The 15,102-nt window shown below is 38.7% G+C and overlaps 2 protein-coding genes and 1 non-coding gene across 4 annotated transcripts in view; 2 read left to right on the top strand and 1 right to left on the bottom strand.

Moving 5' to 3' along the window:
* Nucleotides 1-87: 87 nt before the first annotated feature.
* LOC127870024 (myosin heavy chain, skeletal muscle-like) lies at nt 88-12,633 on the top strand. Its single transcript, XM_052412688.1, has 8 exons — nt 88-689; nt 1,221-1,285; nt 3,708-3,820; nt 4,505-4,598; nt 5,289-5,399; nt 6,534-6,629; nt 7,898-8,133; nt 12,008-12,633. The coding sequence occupies exons 1-8, from the start codon at nt 206-208 to the stop codon at nt 12,321-12,323; spliced, it is 1,515 nt and encodes a 504-aa protein (XP_052268648.1). The 5' UTR covers nt 88-205; the 3' UTR covers nt 12,324-12,633.
* Trnan-guu (transfer RNA asparagine (anticodon GUU)) lies at nt 4,899-4,972 on the top strand. Its single transcript has one exon. It is a non-coding gene; the product is annotated as a tRNA-Asn (tRNA).
* A 278-nt stretch (nt 12,634-12,911) lies between the features above and the next one.
* Nucleotides 12,912-15,102, bottom strand: part of LOC127869957 (trafficking protein particle complex subunit 11-like) — a 69,890-nt gene continuing 67,699 nt past the window's right edge. For both annotated transcript variants that reach the window (XM_052412617.1, XM_052412625.1), the window contains exons 28-29: nt 14,710-14,877; nt 12,912-14,132 (exon numbers count right to left, since the gene is read on the bottom strand). In XM_052412617.1, the coding sequence (XP_052268577.1) occupies nt 14,100-14,132; nt 14,710-14,877 (201 nt within the window). In that variant the 3' untranslated portion in view covers nt 12,912-14,099. The remainder of the gene's footprint in view (nt 14,133-14,709; nt 14,878-15,102) is intronic.

The following is a 15,102-nucleotide window of genomic DNA, read 5'->3' as shown; positions in this document are numbered from 1 at the left end:
AAGATATTGAAAAACTGCCAAAATATAAAGAATTCCCCTTAAACAAAAGCGCTAAGGTGTACATTACCACACAACATTTAACTACCCCATGAGTCAACCTTTACAAATGTTTAGTGCGAGTTCGTAGTAAACTGTGTTCAAGAAATTCATAATGCTCAGATTGTTATATATTTATAACAGAATTAATATTTAAACCGTTTGAAACATGAACGCAGAAGGTTTTAGACGTCAGCAAATGCACGGAGCGCGGACCGCCAAAAGTGACCAACGTTTTGATGCGAGCAGACGACTAGAGATATTGATTGACCAAACGACAGAAGAGACGGAAGAAAAAAAGCATGATTCAAGAACAAATGTGGAAGATAATATCAAAGAAGTCATGAATCCGAAAGATGAGATTAAAATCTTGAAACACTGGGGTATCTTGAAGAAATCCCTAAAACTCGCAGACGTAATCGACCCTCTCATAGAGAAGGGGATGTTTTCACCGGCACAGTGGATGGAACTTAAACGAAACGGGAAATCCGATCCAGATACAGTCGAAGATTTTTTATACATGCTTATTAAATCTTCCTCTGAGAACTACATCATCTTCATTGAAGCGCTAAAATCCCATGGTTACAGTCACCTGGCTAGTCAATTGGAAGGTCATCTGGCGGATGAATACACACCAGCGTCCTCGTCATCAGGTATACAAATAGTTCGCATTAACACATCTATTAAGCAAACACTTTTAGTTTTGTCATCATACATTTAATTGCATATGTATAAAGTACGTTTAAATAGTGCTTATTTTCCTATCAGTCAAGTTATAACTTAAATTACTTGTTTTATTGTAGGCAAAACCATTTCACAACGCTATTTATTTATATTTTATATTATATATATTTGTCAAGATAAATCAGAGACAGTGCGGGTGCGCAAGCTGGTCTGGTCACGTTCGGATATGGCATGAGAACCTTTTTTGATTGAATTGGCCCATACACATGTATTCATTACAAGCTGGTGTTTTCGAATAACAATAATTGTATGTAAAAGATAACGCCAAGTTATGTTTCCATCCAACAGACAAATGCAGTGCATAGGAACAACACAATATACACGCTGTCAGATAGCAATATTGAATGGCACCGTAGTCAAATGTTTATAAAATTCGAAATACCACATATAACCGAAAAGTGTCATATCTGACATGAAACGCTTTTTTGCTCTAATTGCAGGTAGTTCAGTAAGTAGCCGAAAGGTTGGTCGACCTCCAACAGTCGGGAGAATATATTCCAGACAGGTATTAGCACTATGACCATCAAATGCCATTGGTGAGGTTGGTTAACCCATTTATGCCTAGCGTCTAGAAAAAAGGCCTTTGCAAACAGCGTAGACCCAGATGGATTAATATATCCCAGACATTTGCCAGTAAAAGGAACATCAACTGAAAGTGTCGGTTTCGTTGCTATATCTCAGAAACATCAACTGAAAGTGTCGGTTTTGTTGCTATATCTCAGACATGCGTAGTTAAAATATGATCAGCATTAACCCATTTATTCCTAGTGGACTCTCCCATCCCTCTAAATTGGATCAATTTATTTCCAAAATTAGGGATGTCTAGTATATTTATTTCTATATTTTGAATATTTCTTACAGAAATTCCTTTAAGCAAACAGCGCATACCCTGATGTGACGCCGCATCATGCCTTTTTTCTAGACAATAGGCATAAATGGGTTAAATTGGGGGCCGGGCGTCATATATCCCCGACAGGTAGGATCAGGGTGAACATAAACTGAAAGGGGTTTGGGGTTTGAATGGCATTTGGTTGGATTTATCGTAAGATACTTACAAGCGACCATGTGTCAAACATCGCCAATACTTGTATAATCAGTGGAAATTTGGCACAGGAATACAACTAAAATGATAATTGTTTCGTTCGTGCGTGTCTGTGATTCTTTCTGACATTTTCAGTTATATTACAACTGTTTATATGTACATTTGAAATAATATAACTAATTACTAACAGAGGAACACCATTTATTGTCAATTTATCTAGTGTTTATGAAACCGTTATTATAAGATGTAAAACACACTGGTCATCTATTGGTAAACATTCGTATAAGGAAATATACACGTATTCAAAATTTTGCCTAAACATGAAAATGGCTTAATTATAAATGTATAAATGGATACTATGTTCGACAGCAAACTGAATGTATGGCAATTCGCTGATCAAAGAGGGAGTACATGGTTACACTAGGGTACGACTAGAAATACATATATACATACGTCTACTGATAAATCGACTTGAAATAAATAATCTTCAGAATACTTCTTTGAAAATGTTTTTTAATTGTGTTTAATCATTTCTCCACGTTAAAAAATCATGACATGTTTACTTACAAATAATGTTGGCCTAGATATGATCAAAATAGATTGGCATGTAATACGTACACAACTGATCGATTGATCAATCAGTCAACTGTTCATTGAACACTGACAGTTGTATTTGTTAATGCGTGACACATGGTGCCATATCTTGCGCACGATGGGCGAAGGAAATCTGATAGTCTTGAAATACTTCTAGTATTGTATTAACCCATTTAAGCCTAGTGGACTCTCCCATCCCTCTAAATTGGATCAATTTATTTCCAAAATTAGGGATGTCTAGTATATTTATTTCTATATTTAGAATATTTCTTACAGAAATTCTATTAAGCAAACAGCGCAGACCCTGATGAGACGCCTCATCATCCGGCGTCTCATCTGGGTCTACGCTGTTTGCAAAGGCCTTTTTTCTAGACGCTATGCATACATGGGTTAAACTTTCGCACATGATTTACTTTTAAAGAGGACTACACATGTTGTTGTTTTCATTATCGTCATAGGTACTGATTTTATAATATGATTTAATTTTCTTTAAAGCGTTTATTCCATAACTGTTATCGTCCGTAGATAATCAATGCCAGATCTTCATCAGTTTATACTGTAAAAAGACACACTTGTTCCACTTATTTTCAACGATTCCTTTCTGTTTTATGGGTATCCGCAATACTTTAACACATGCTTTTAAAGGGACCTTTTCACACATTTAAGCAGGTATTGAAGTTTGTCATTAAAAGCTTTATATTGATAAAAAGCTCCAGTAAAATAAACAAGAATAAAATTAAAGAAATAAAAAGAAGTGACCCTAAACTGGACTCGAACCACTGACCTCTGGAGTAAAAGGCTATACCGCTTAGACCACTTGGCCATTCGAGCTCATACAATGAGTGTTGTATTTTATACTGTTTATAAGCAATCCCGGTAGTATCCCAAAAAAAAACGACAACAACAGAACTCTCCAAATTATTTAATCGTTTCGCGTTGCAACGCTTTATAATTTTAAGTTTTCAAATCTTCCAAAATATGCGTTAAATGGATATTTTAGAGCATGGTAACTGTTCAGTATTACCGTTTCCTCACAAATATCATAACAACAACGAAAATTTGCGAATCTTAAACATTTTTCTTACAATTTTGTCAATTTTCCAAAACGTGAAAAGGCCCCTTTAAAATGCCGACATACACATGTTTAGCACGTTTTTGCGATGACGCTTAACCTTATTAAATAAGCTTTACACTATTGAGACACTTATACTCTTCTATAGAACTCTGTCCCAATGCACACAAACAAACAACACACATACATCTAATCAATTCCTGTGTGTTTCCATATCAGGCCCTATCTGGCGCGGTATCCATACCGGACCCGAGGAACGGCGCCGCAGGGGCGATCACCGAGGAAAGGGAGACGACTCTCGACAGCACCGTCAAGCAGGAGGACCTCATCAGGTACCGCACACGGGAATCAACTGATCTTGAACAAACGCTTTTGTTAAAAGCACCTACACTATAAATATGTAACTTAACGCGATAGACCTAAAATATAAGATCTGATCACAGCGAGGGGCAAGGGATTAACCCATTTATGCCTAGTGAACTCTCCCATCCCTCTAAATTGGGTCAATATATTTCCAAAATTAGGGATGTCTAGTATATTTATTTCTATATTTAGAGTATTTCTTACAGAAATTCCTTAAAGCAAACAGCGCAGACCCAGATGAGACGCCGCATCATGCTAGGCATAAATGGGTAAAAGCCAGGATTTGAACCGTGGCATCAATTGGGACAATAGGAGAATAGCATGCAAATGAGCATCGCTCTGATAGAAGCGGGCTTAACGCATATGCGTTAAGTGTCGTGCAGGACTAGCCTGCGCAGCCGGCTCAGACTGAGCAGGGACAACACTTTCAGCATTCACTGAATTTTCGCTAAGAAAAATTTCCTTTAAAACAGGTTAACATTACAAGCTAAACATTATAACTAAGATAATTAGCTTAAGTTTAATTAATTAAAAAAAAATGGTTTTTGGTTTAAATAAACTCTGTATACTACATTATTAGAGCAACATATATACATTATTATCGAATACAAATCTCTCGCGCTCTTGTCCATCTCTCGCGCTCTTGTCCATAGAATGAAGGAGGAGATCACGGGGGAGCTGCGTCAGTTGCGTGCCAACATCGAGAAGGACCGCGCCCAGGACAGACTCGAACTCAAACTGCTACAGGTATCTAAGGGGTTGGAACGGTGTCATGACTTATTTTTATTGATTCAGAAATAACATAATGGCCGGCAAGATATGTTCCGAGTTTGATTGTATCAAGACAACTGTTATTGTTCTAGACATAAAACTTAACATTTTAATTCATTAATTAAAGTTTACAGTTTATCTCGCCGTTATCATTTGTATCAGATAGCTGTCAATTTGTCACATTATCTGGTCACATGACCGGTATAACGATGGGCAGTGACATACGACACGTTAAAACCATCATTCATATTTACATATAAATCCTAAATGTACGCCGTCTCTGTGGCGCAATTGGTTAGCGCGTTCGGCTGTTAACCGAAAGGTTGGTGGTTCGAGCCCACCCAGGGACGTAGTTTTTTATTTGTATAAAGAGCAACGACTAAATTACAAATGATTGTAGGGAAACTAATGAGTTTATCGCGTGAAGCATCACTTTCAGTGAAAGTTTTGAATGAAACAGTCGCAAACGATGTATAAAGTTGATGATGCGGCATTGCGTCAATCATCGAACGCGAAGGCAAAGAGAGGAAACAATGCGGAGATCTTTCAGTCGCCCTACGTATTTTGGTTTAGAATTGTCGAAATCCTTTTTTCAAGGGATTTTATCACTTTTTACTCAATTCATCGGTCAGTTAATTTGTTTACTTTAATATATATACTTCTCAGCACAAGCACGTGGAGCTGCAAGAGGACCTGGCTAAGGCTAAGGAGGATCGCAACCACATTAAGGCGGAGCTTGAGAGCTTCACGGAAACCGCGAAGCGTCTGAAACAACAGGTAAGCATCTTAAACAACAGGTAAGCCTCTGATCGCAACCACATTAAGGCGAAGCTTGACAGCTTCACGGAAACCGCGCAGCGTCTGAAACAACAGGTAAGCATCTGAAACAACAGGTAACCTTCTGATCGCAACCACATTAAGGCGAAGCTTCACAGCTTCATGGAAATCGCGCAGCGTCTGAAACAACAGGCAAGCATCTGAAACACAGGTAAGCTTCTGATCGCAACCACATTAAGGCGAAGCTTGACAGCTTCACGGCAACCGCGAAGCGTCTGAAACAACAGGTAAGCATCTGAAACAACAGGTAACCTTCTGATCGCAACCACATTAAGGTGGAGCTTGACAGCTTCACGGAAACCGCGAAGCGTCTGAAACAACAGGTAAGCATATGAAACAACAGGTAAGCTTCTGATCGCAACCACATTAAGTCGAAGCTTGACAGCTTCACGGAAACCGCGAAGCGTCTGGAAAAAAAACAGGTATGCATCTGAAACAACAGGTAACCTTCTGATCGCAACCACATTAAGGCGGAGCTTGACAGCTTCACAGAGACCGCGAAGCGTCTGAAAAACAGGTAAGCGTCTGAAAAAAACAGGTAAGCGTCTGAAACAACAGGTAAGCGTCTTTAAAAGAAATAACAGGTATGCGTCTGAAATAACAACAACAGTAAGTGGCGAAAGTTAGTTCCAGAAACAGCAGGAAATATATTTAGACAATAATAGATAAGCGCATGAAACAACACATAAAAGCATGAAAGAACATATGAGCTCATGGATCAATAGTTAAGCGCATGAAACAGGAGATAATCGCATGAACTGACTAAAAATAGATCACAATAACCGTTGGGCGCCTGATTAAACCAATAAGCGCAAAAAACTACTAACGACAATTATGTGCCAATCAAATACCCGAGATTTTATTTACGTGCCTGAAAAAGCAATCAAACGCATGAATGAACAGACATGGTCACTGTAAAGATTTAAAAAAAAAAGTCATCGCACTAAAGAAACGATACATTGTTTGATACACAGCCACAATCAGCCATTTAACAGTCGCTTAAATTAAATTTGTTGGAAGCACAATTATGGTAAAATTATAAACTGAGTATAAGATTGATATCGTACATTTTAGATCGACTCAAAGCAAGCCGAAGTTAAAAAAATGGGGGAGAAAAATAGAGATTTAGAAGGTCAGCTGAAAACCAAGACTGGGCACTTAGAGAACGAGGTAAAATATATATTGCAGAACACGCGAAAGAAAAACGATTACTGTTACTACAGCTCGTGTATGTAATCAAATGTTTTGCATTGTATTATTTAGTAATTAACCCATTTAGCGTATAGAAAAAAAGGCCTTGTCAAACAGCGTAGACCCAGATGAGACGCCACATCAGGTTCTGCGCTGTTTGCTTAAAGGATTTTCTGTAAGAAATATTCAAGATATAGAAATAAATATACTAGACAATAGAAATAAATATACTAGACATCCCTAATTTTGGAAATACATTTATCCAATCTAGAAGGATGATAGAGTCCACTAGGCATAAATGGGTTAAACTAGACTTAAAGTGGCGAGGGGATGCTTAAAAAGGACAGCGTGACCTTTTTGTGAAAATTCGTCGGATGTCAATTTTATGCGACTTAATTATGCTATTTCCACCTATGCACTTATAATCAAACATTTATTCAACATTTGTCAATGATTTATGTTTTTTATTTAATATAAATTGTTGTTAATGTCTAGTAATACTTTATGTGACAGTTTAGATTTATCAAACGTCAATACACACACATTAGGTGTTATCGTATTTAGGAAAACATTGACAACTAAAATAGATAAAACAGATGTGGATAAAAATGAAATTGATCTACTAATGTTAACAGAGTGGGTCATAAAGATGTCCGCACCCATTCCCCGCTGTACTGTTTTAGTATCCCTTGATGTTCACTATAGAGCTTGGTATAATGTTCTTGTTAATGAGAATCGATGATCCAATCATGTAAGCTGCGGCGTCTCCACAACTTTTCTCCAAATGTATCGAACTCCTAAGATGTATTTTATTGGTATCATAAGAAAGTAGCATAAGAAATTTTGACACAGAAACTTAAGAAAAACAAGATGTGATACCAGCCGAATAATTCCGAATGATTACATTTTTTCGAAACGTATAGATTGTAATTGTCGTTCTGAAAGACTGAATGTTAACCTAATTACAGGTATGCCAGTATCGGAAGATGTCGTAAGCAGACGGTAAAGAAATATCCTCTCATTCATCGAACAGGATTTTAAGCCTCTACTGATACATTTTATTTTCATGTAATAAACGTATGCATTATTTAGATTTCTCAGAATAAGCGTGTCTCGTCACGGAAAGTCTTTGAATCCCCGATGTGATTTTTACCTTTTCGTCAGAAGCAGACGGCATATGAAATGCTAGAGCTCTTGCAATAGAATTTCCTGACAATGCCCATGAAATGTGTTACACTGCATTTCAGATTCGTCAGAAGCAGACGGAGAAGGAGGAATTGGAGGCCTCGCTGCAGACGAAAGATGCCGAGTACAGGCGGCTGCAGGGCGCCCTCGAGCGGCTGAAGGAGGAGCATGAGGAGCGCCACGGACGCCTGAAGGCGCTGACGCGCGACAAGGTCGCCTTGGAGAAGGAAGTGCAGCTGCTCACAAAGGACAAGCGCAACCTGGAGGTGAAGATACGGTCCCTGGAGCAGCATATCAGGTATGTTAGACATGGAGCAGCATATCTGGTATGTTAGACATGGAGCAGCATATCAGGTATGTTAGACATGGAGCAGCATATCTGGTATATTAGACCTGGAGCAGCATATCTGGTATGTTAGACCTAGAGCAGCATATCTGGTACGTTAGACACGGAGCAGCATATCAGGTATGTTAGACATGGAGCAGCATATCAGGTATGTTAGACCTAGAGCAGCATATCTGGTATGTTAGACATGGAGCAGCATATCTGGTATGTCAGACATGGAGCAGCATATCAGGTATGTTAGACATGGAGCAGCATATCAGGTACGTTAGACATGGAGCAGCATATCTGGTATGTTAGACATGGAGCAGCATATCAGGTATTTTAGATATGGAGCAGCATATCTGGTATGTTAGACATGGAGCAGCATATCAGGTACGTTAGACACGGAGCAGCCTATCTGGTATGTTAAACATGGAGCAGCATATCTGGTATAGACCTAGAGCAGCATATAAGGTATGTTAGACATGGAGCAGCATATCAGGTATGTTAGACCTAGAGCAGCATATCTGGTATGTTAGACATGGAGCAGCATATCTGGTATATTACACATGGAGCAGCATATCAGGTATGTTAGACATGGAGCAGCATATCAGGTACGTTAGACATGGAGCAGCATATCTGGTATGTTAGACATGGAGCAGCATATCAGGTATGTTAGACATGGAGCAGCATATCTGGTATGTTAGACATGGAGCAGCATATCAGGTATGTTAGACATGGAGCAGCATATCAGGTATGTTAGACCTAGAGCAGCATATCAGGTATGTTAGACCTGGAGCAGCATATCAGGTATGTTAGACCTAGGGCAGCATATCAGGTATGTTAGACCTGGAGCAGCATATCAGGTTAGTTAGACTAGGAGCAGCATATCTGGTATGTTAGACATGGAGCAGCATATTTGGTATGTTAGACATGGAGCAGCATATCAGGTATGTTAGACATGGAGCAGCATATCTGTTATGTTAGACCTAGAGCAGCATATCAGGTATGTTAGACATGGAGCAGCATATCTGGTATGTTAGACATGGAGCAGCATATCAGGTATGTTAGACATGGAGCAGCATATCTGGTATGTTAGACCTAGAGCAACATTTCTGGTATGTTAGACATGGAGCAGCATATCAGGTACGTTAGACATGGAGCAGCATATCTGGTATGTTAGACATGGAGCAGCATATCAGGTATGTTAGACAAGGAGCAGCATATCTGGTATGTTAGACCTAGAGCAGCATATCTGGTATGTTAGACCTGGAGCAGCATATCTGGTATGTTTGACCTGGAGCAGCATATCAGGTATGTTAGACATGGAGCAGCATATCAGGTATGTTAGACCTAGAGCAGCATATCAGGTATGTTAGACCTGGAGCAGCATATCAGGTATGTTAGACCTAGGGCAGCATATCAGGTATGTTAGACCTGGAGCAGCATATCAGGTTAGTTAGACTAGGAGCAGCATATCTGGTATGTTAGACATGGAGCAGCATATCTGGTATGTTAAACATGGAGCAGCATATCAGGTATGTTAGACATGGAGCAGCATATCTGTTATGTTAGACCTAGAGCAGCATATCAGGTATGTTAGACATGGAGCAGCATATCTGGTATGTTAGACATGGAGCAGCATATCAGGTATGTTAGACATGGAGCAGCATATCTGGTATGTTAGACCTAGAGCAACATATCTGGTATGTTAGACATGGAAGCAGCATATCTGGTATGTTAGACCTAGAGCAGCATATCTGGTATGTTAGACCTAGAGCAGCATATCAGGTATGTTAGACATGGAGCAGCATATCTGGTATGTTAGACCTAGAGCAGCATATCTGGTATGTTAGACCTGGAGCAGCATATCTGGTATGTTAGACATGGAGCAGCATATCAGGTATGTTAGACCTAGAGCAGCATATCTGGTATGTTAGACATGGAGCAGCATATCAGGTATGTTAGACATGGAGCAGCATATCAGGTATGTTAGACCTAGAGCAGCATATCAGGTATGTTAGACATAGAGCAGCATATCAGGTATGTTAGATCTGGAGCAGTATATCAGGTATGTTAGACATGGAGCAGCATATCTGGTATGTTAGACATGGAGCAGCATATCAGGTATGCTATTGGAGCAGCATATCTGGTATGTTTGACCTGGAGCAGCATATCAGGTATGTTAGACCTGGAGCAGCATATCTGGTATGTAAGACATGGAGCAGTATATCAGGTATGTTAGACCTGGAGCAGCATATCAGGTACGTTAGACACAGAGCAACATATCTGGTATGTTAGACATGGTGCAGCATATCTAGTATGTTAGACATTGAGCAGCATATCTGGTATGTTAGACCTGGAGCAGCATTTCAGGTACGGTAGACACGGAGAAGCATATCTGGTATGTTAGACATGGAGCAGCATATCTGGTATGTTAGACCTAGAGCAGCATCAGGTATGTTAGACCTAGAGCAGCATATCAGGTATGTTAGACCTAGAGCAGCATATCAGGTATGTTAGACCTGGAGCAGCATATCAGGTATGTTAGACCTGGAGCAGCATATCAGGTATGTTAGACCTAGAGCAGCATATCGGGTATGTTAGACCTAGAGCAGCATATCTGGTACGTTAGACCTGGAGCAGCATATCTGGTATGTTAGACATGGAGCAGCATATCAGGTATGTTAGACCTGGAGCAGCATATCAGGTATGTTAGACCTAGAGCAGCATATCTGGTATGTTAGACATGGAGCAGCATACCTGGTATGTTAGACATGGAGCAGCATATCTGGTATGTTAGACCTAGAGCAGCATATCAGGTATGTTAGACCTAGAGCAGCATATCAGATATGTTAGACCTAGAGCAGCATATCAGGTATGTTAGACCTGGAGCAGCATATCAGGTATGTTAGACCTAGAGCAGCATATCGGGTAAGTTAGACCTAGAGCAGCATATCTGGTACGTTAGACATGGAGCAGCATATCTGGTATGTTAAACATGGAGCAGCATATCAGGTATGTTAGACCTGGAGCAGCATATCTGGTATGTTAGACATGGAGAAACATATCTGGTATGTTAGACATGGAGCAGCATATCAGGTACGTTAGACACGGAGCAGCATATCTGGTATGTTAGACATGGAGCAGCATATCAGGTATGTTAGACCTAGAGCAGCATATCAGGTATGTTAGACCTGGAGCAGCATATCTGGTATGTTAGACATGGAGCAGCAGATCTGGTATGTTAGACATGGAGCAGCAGAGCAGGTACGTTTGACATGGTTATGTTTGTTTTATTTTCCATAAGTAACTTTTTCTCTATTAAGAAGGGTACATGTTAGTGCATACACTTATGTATATTTTATTATCTATTGAAACGCTGTGGAAAAAAACATCACACTTTTATTCCTAGCGTCTTGAAAAAAGGCCTTGGCAAACAGCGTAGACCCAGATGAGACGCCGCAACTCATCAGGGTCTGCGCTGTTTGCTTAAAGGAATTTCTGTAAGAAATATTCTTAATATAGAAATAAACATACTAGACATCCTTAATTTTGGAAATAAATTGATCCAATTTAGAAGAATGGGAGAGTCCACTAGGCATAAATGGATTAAAGTTGTGTTTATCATTCCTCGGTCATTCAAGTTTGATTCAATATGTCTATGTTATACTGACATGCTTTCATTCCTGTAATTATTTCATCAAACATACCATAAACGTACACACCCTGTAACTTTGTGTGACTGTGGTAGTGTCAAAACTGAATAGCTTTAAATAACATCACTTATTAATACATTTATTATCCAATGTTTTTGGTATATTATAAAGTCTTGTTTTATACACAGAATCCTGCAAGAGAAGCACACCCACGAGACTGAGGACATCCGGCAACAGATAGACCGGCAGGCAACACTCCTAGAGGCGAAGGAACGCGAGCGACAAGACCTCCAGCGGAAACTGGAGGACCGGGTCCGGGAAAACGAGAATATCAAACGCGAGAAGTTGAGCCTCGAAGAGCACCTGCAGAAAACCCAGAACGAGAACGCGAACCTGCAGATCAAGCTGAAGCAGGCGGACCTTTCCAAGTACGCCCTGCCACCTTTCCTGACAAGCTCGAGGAGCTCGCGGACAGGGTGGCATCCCAAGAATTTAAAACGTTGAGTCGACTGTTCAAATATTGGAGTTAAACCTGTTGTTGTACATACATGAACACGTGTATTTGATCATTGATTCTCCTTAAATACTGAAAACAAAGATAAAAGATATGTGTATTTGTTATATCGTTGGATTTGGTCGGTTTATATCGTTCTTATCGGAAAGCAACAAGTTCATATCCTCAAAGAAGCAGTTGAATCATTACTATTAAGCTTAGTTCCTTTAAGAATGAAAGTGTAGATATACAAAACAGTTTCCTGGATGATTCTTATGAATTCAGTATTGATAACCAAAACATAGTTTATATCATTATGAATAATAGAAGATTTATTAGCATATATGGTTCTATGGTTAATCTTAACCTGACCAAAGATTAAGAGCAAGCAATAGGTTCATAAAATGTGCATCTGTCGATAATGAATACAGTCTCCAGAGACAATTTGAATATTGGTTGGTACCATCAAAGGTCAAGACAACTATGACATCTTGAATATTGGTTGGTACCATCAAAGGTCAAAACAACTATTGGGCTTAATGTATTATGATTTACAAGTCAAATAAATTCTGGTTGACAAAAAGTAAACAAAGACCGCAAATTATTAGTAAATGTATTGATACCTATATTAAAGACATGCAATTTACAATTATTTTCACATGTATTGCACAATTCCACATTAGCAAATATAAGCACTCTCAAGCATAAATAAACATAGCAAAATAACTTCAAATCATTTATGGAAAAGGTTTTCTAAGATTTGTTTTCAGTTGTATGATTTGTGTACAAAATGTACACCAGATAATGGAATGTCTTATACTTTTTTTCATATTTATTGTTATAAAGCAATCACTATTAGTCTTAATTGGAAAATTACATACATACAAAAGACAAAGACATCTGAAAAGGGGATACAACACGAATAATTGTAACAGATACTAAATAACACACACCAAACATACATAAAAAAAACAACTGCATATCTTGTTTTTCTGGGGTTTAAAAACAAATAGGCTAAACACAAAAAATCTTCAAGGAAACAGATTTGTTCCTTTTTTGTTTTCATTTTTTCAGTTTGACAGATGTTAAACAAAACGAAATTTAATAGATTGACTTAAAAACACTTATGAATGTATACAAAAGCAAGCAACCACATACTGGCTACATTCATTTAGATTATTTTGAACCTTAAAAGAATGGTGAATATTCATGAACAACTCAATACATCTACAGATGACTCCATGTGTGTACAAGGTGCAAACTGCACTTAAAACATCAAATATGACATGATTGGTAAAAACCATACAGATAACAATATGCAACACAAAACAAATCTTAACATAATCACTCTTGTATTAACCCATTTATGCCTAGCTAGCGTCTAGAAAAAGGGCCTTTGCAAACAGCGTAGACCCAGATGATAAAGTACATTGAAATAAATGGTGAGCAATAAATCAAAAACATATTTCCAGACTCCTGTTTAGCACTGTGCATTTAAGCTTCATTTGTGTCTTGTTCTGACAAAACTGGGCTAAATGCATGTGCGTAAAGTGTCATCCCTGATTAGCCTGTGCAGTCAGCACAGGCTAATCAGGGACAACACTTTCCGCTTTTATGATATTTTTCGTTTAAAGGAAGTCTCTTCTACACGAAAATCCAGTTAAAGCGGAAAGCGTCATTCCTGATTAGCCTGTGCGGACTGCACAGGCTAATCTGGGACGACACTTTACGCACATGCATTATGCAGAGTTTTTGCAGAACATGACTCATTTAATTCACACGTTTCTTTACTTCTCTCCAGGTAATTTCTTCCCAAAAGGCTGAAAATATAAAAATATAAGATATGATTTTCTTATGTGTGGTAAAATGTCCACAATATAATTATTTTTATTCCATAAATCTTTATTTCTTTCTTTTTTTTACAACAATGTGAACATTGTCTCTAACTTGAATTTTTTTCAGGATATTTTACATTGTCAACATTATGTCAATCAAATCATTGCGGACAGTTAAGCTACAAACAAATTACCTGGGTAATTAAGCTGGTAAACCAATACAAGTGCACATAGGGGGTGAATGCCCAATAAAGTGATTTATGACTGTTCCCAACATAAGTTTTCAATCGAAGATGGAAAGAGAATTGCCACGAAAGTAATTGTGTCGTGTTCTGAGAAAACTGGGCATAATGCATGTGCGTAAAGTGTCATCCCAGATTGGCCTGTGCGGACTGCACAGGCTAATCTGGGATGACAATTTACCTACAAGCATTGAGCCCTGTTTTCTTAGAAAACGACACAATTTATGACCAATACCCAAATAAGTTATATGGCAAGGGCGGGAGCCGTTAGATTTGTAGATGAACGCTCCAAAAATTGGCTAGCAAGACTTTCTACCGACCTTGATGAAGACGTGCGAGGGAAGCATTTTCTGAACAATGGCGTCCATGGTACCAGAGTATCGAACCATGTTAAGATGCATCTTGGGAAGAGAGACATGACCCGCAACCAATGGGAACAGGTTATAGGTCAACTCGTATGGTTTCCCAGGCAGCAGGCGGAAATGGATCTTAATGAAATGATTGAGAGTAACTATCACAAAATGCATGATATTGAATACTTTGTTGATGACAATACACACTGGTATGGAATGGTTCCAAACAAATAAAGATTATATAAATTATGTAAATACAGGGCTTTAAATATGGGAGGTTTAGGAGCATTTGATTCCCAGTCTTTGTCACAATTATTGTAGCCATGGAAGTCCACAATAAGGAAAACAAGTCAAAAAGAA

Source organism: Dreissena polymorpha, chromosome 1 (genome assembly GCF_020536995.1).
Source record: "Dreissena polymorpha isolate Duluth1 chromosome 1, UMN_Dpol_1.0, whole genome shotgun sequence".
Classification (NCBI taxonomy): domain Eukaryota; kingdom Metazoa; phylum Mollusca; class Bivalvia; order Myida; family Dreissenidae; genus Dreissena; species Dreissena polymorpha.
The sequence above is the reverse complement of the archived record's forward strand: the minus strand, read 5'-3'. Positions and strand labels throughout refer to the sequence as shown.

Bases quoted from the DNA above. Each gene is read 5' to 3' on its own strand.
- LOC127870024 (XM_052412688.1), top strand. From the start codon at position 206: ATGAACGCAGAAGGTTTTAGACGTCAGCAAATGCACGGAGCGCGGACC. The intron at 1,286-3,707 runs GTATTAGCACTA...TTTCCATATCAG, and splicing joins GGAGAATATATTCCAGACAG to GCCCTATCTGGCGCGGTATC. The intron at 8,134-12,007 runs GTATGTTAGACA...TTTTATACACAG, and splicing joins TCCCTGGAGCAGCATATCAG to AATCCTGCAAGAGAAGCACA.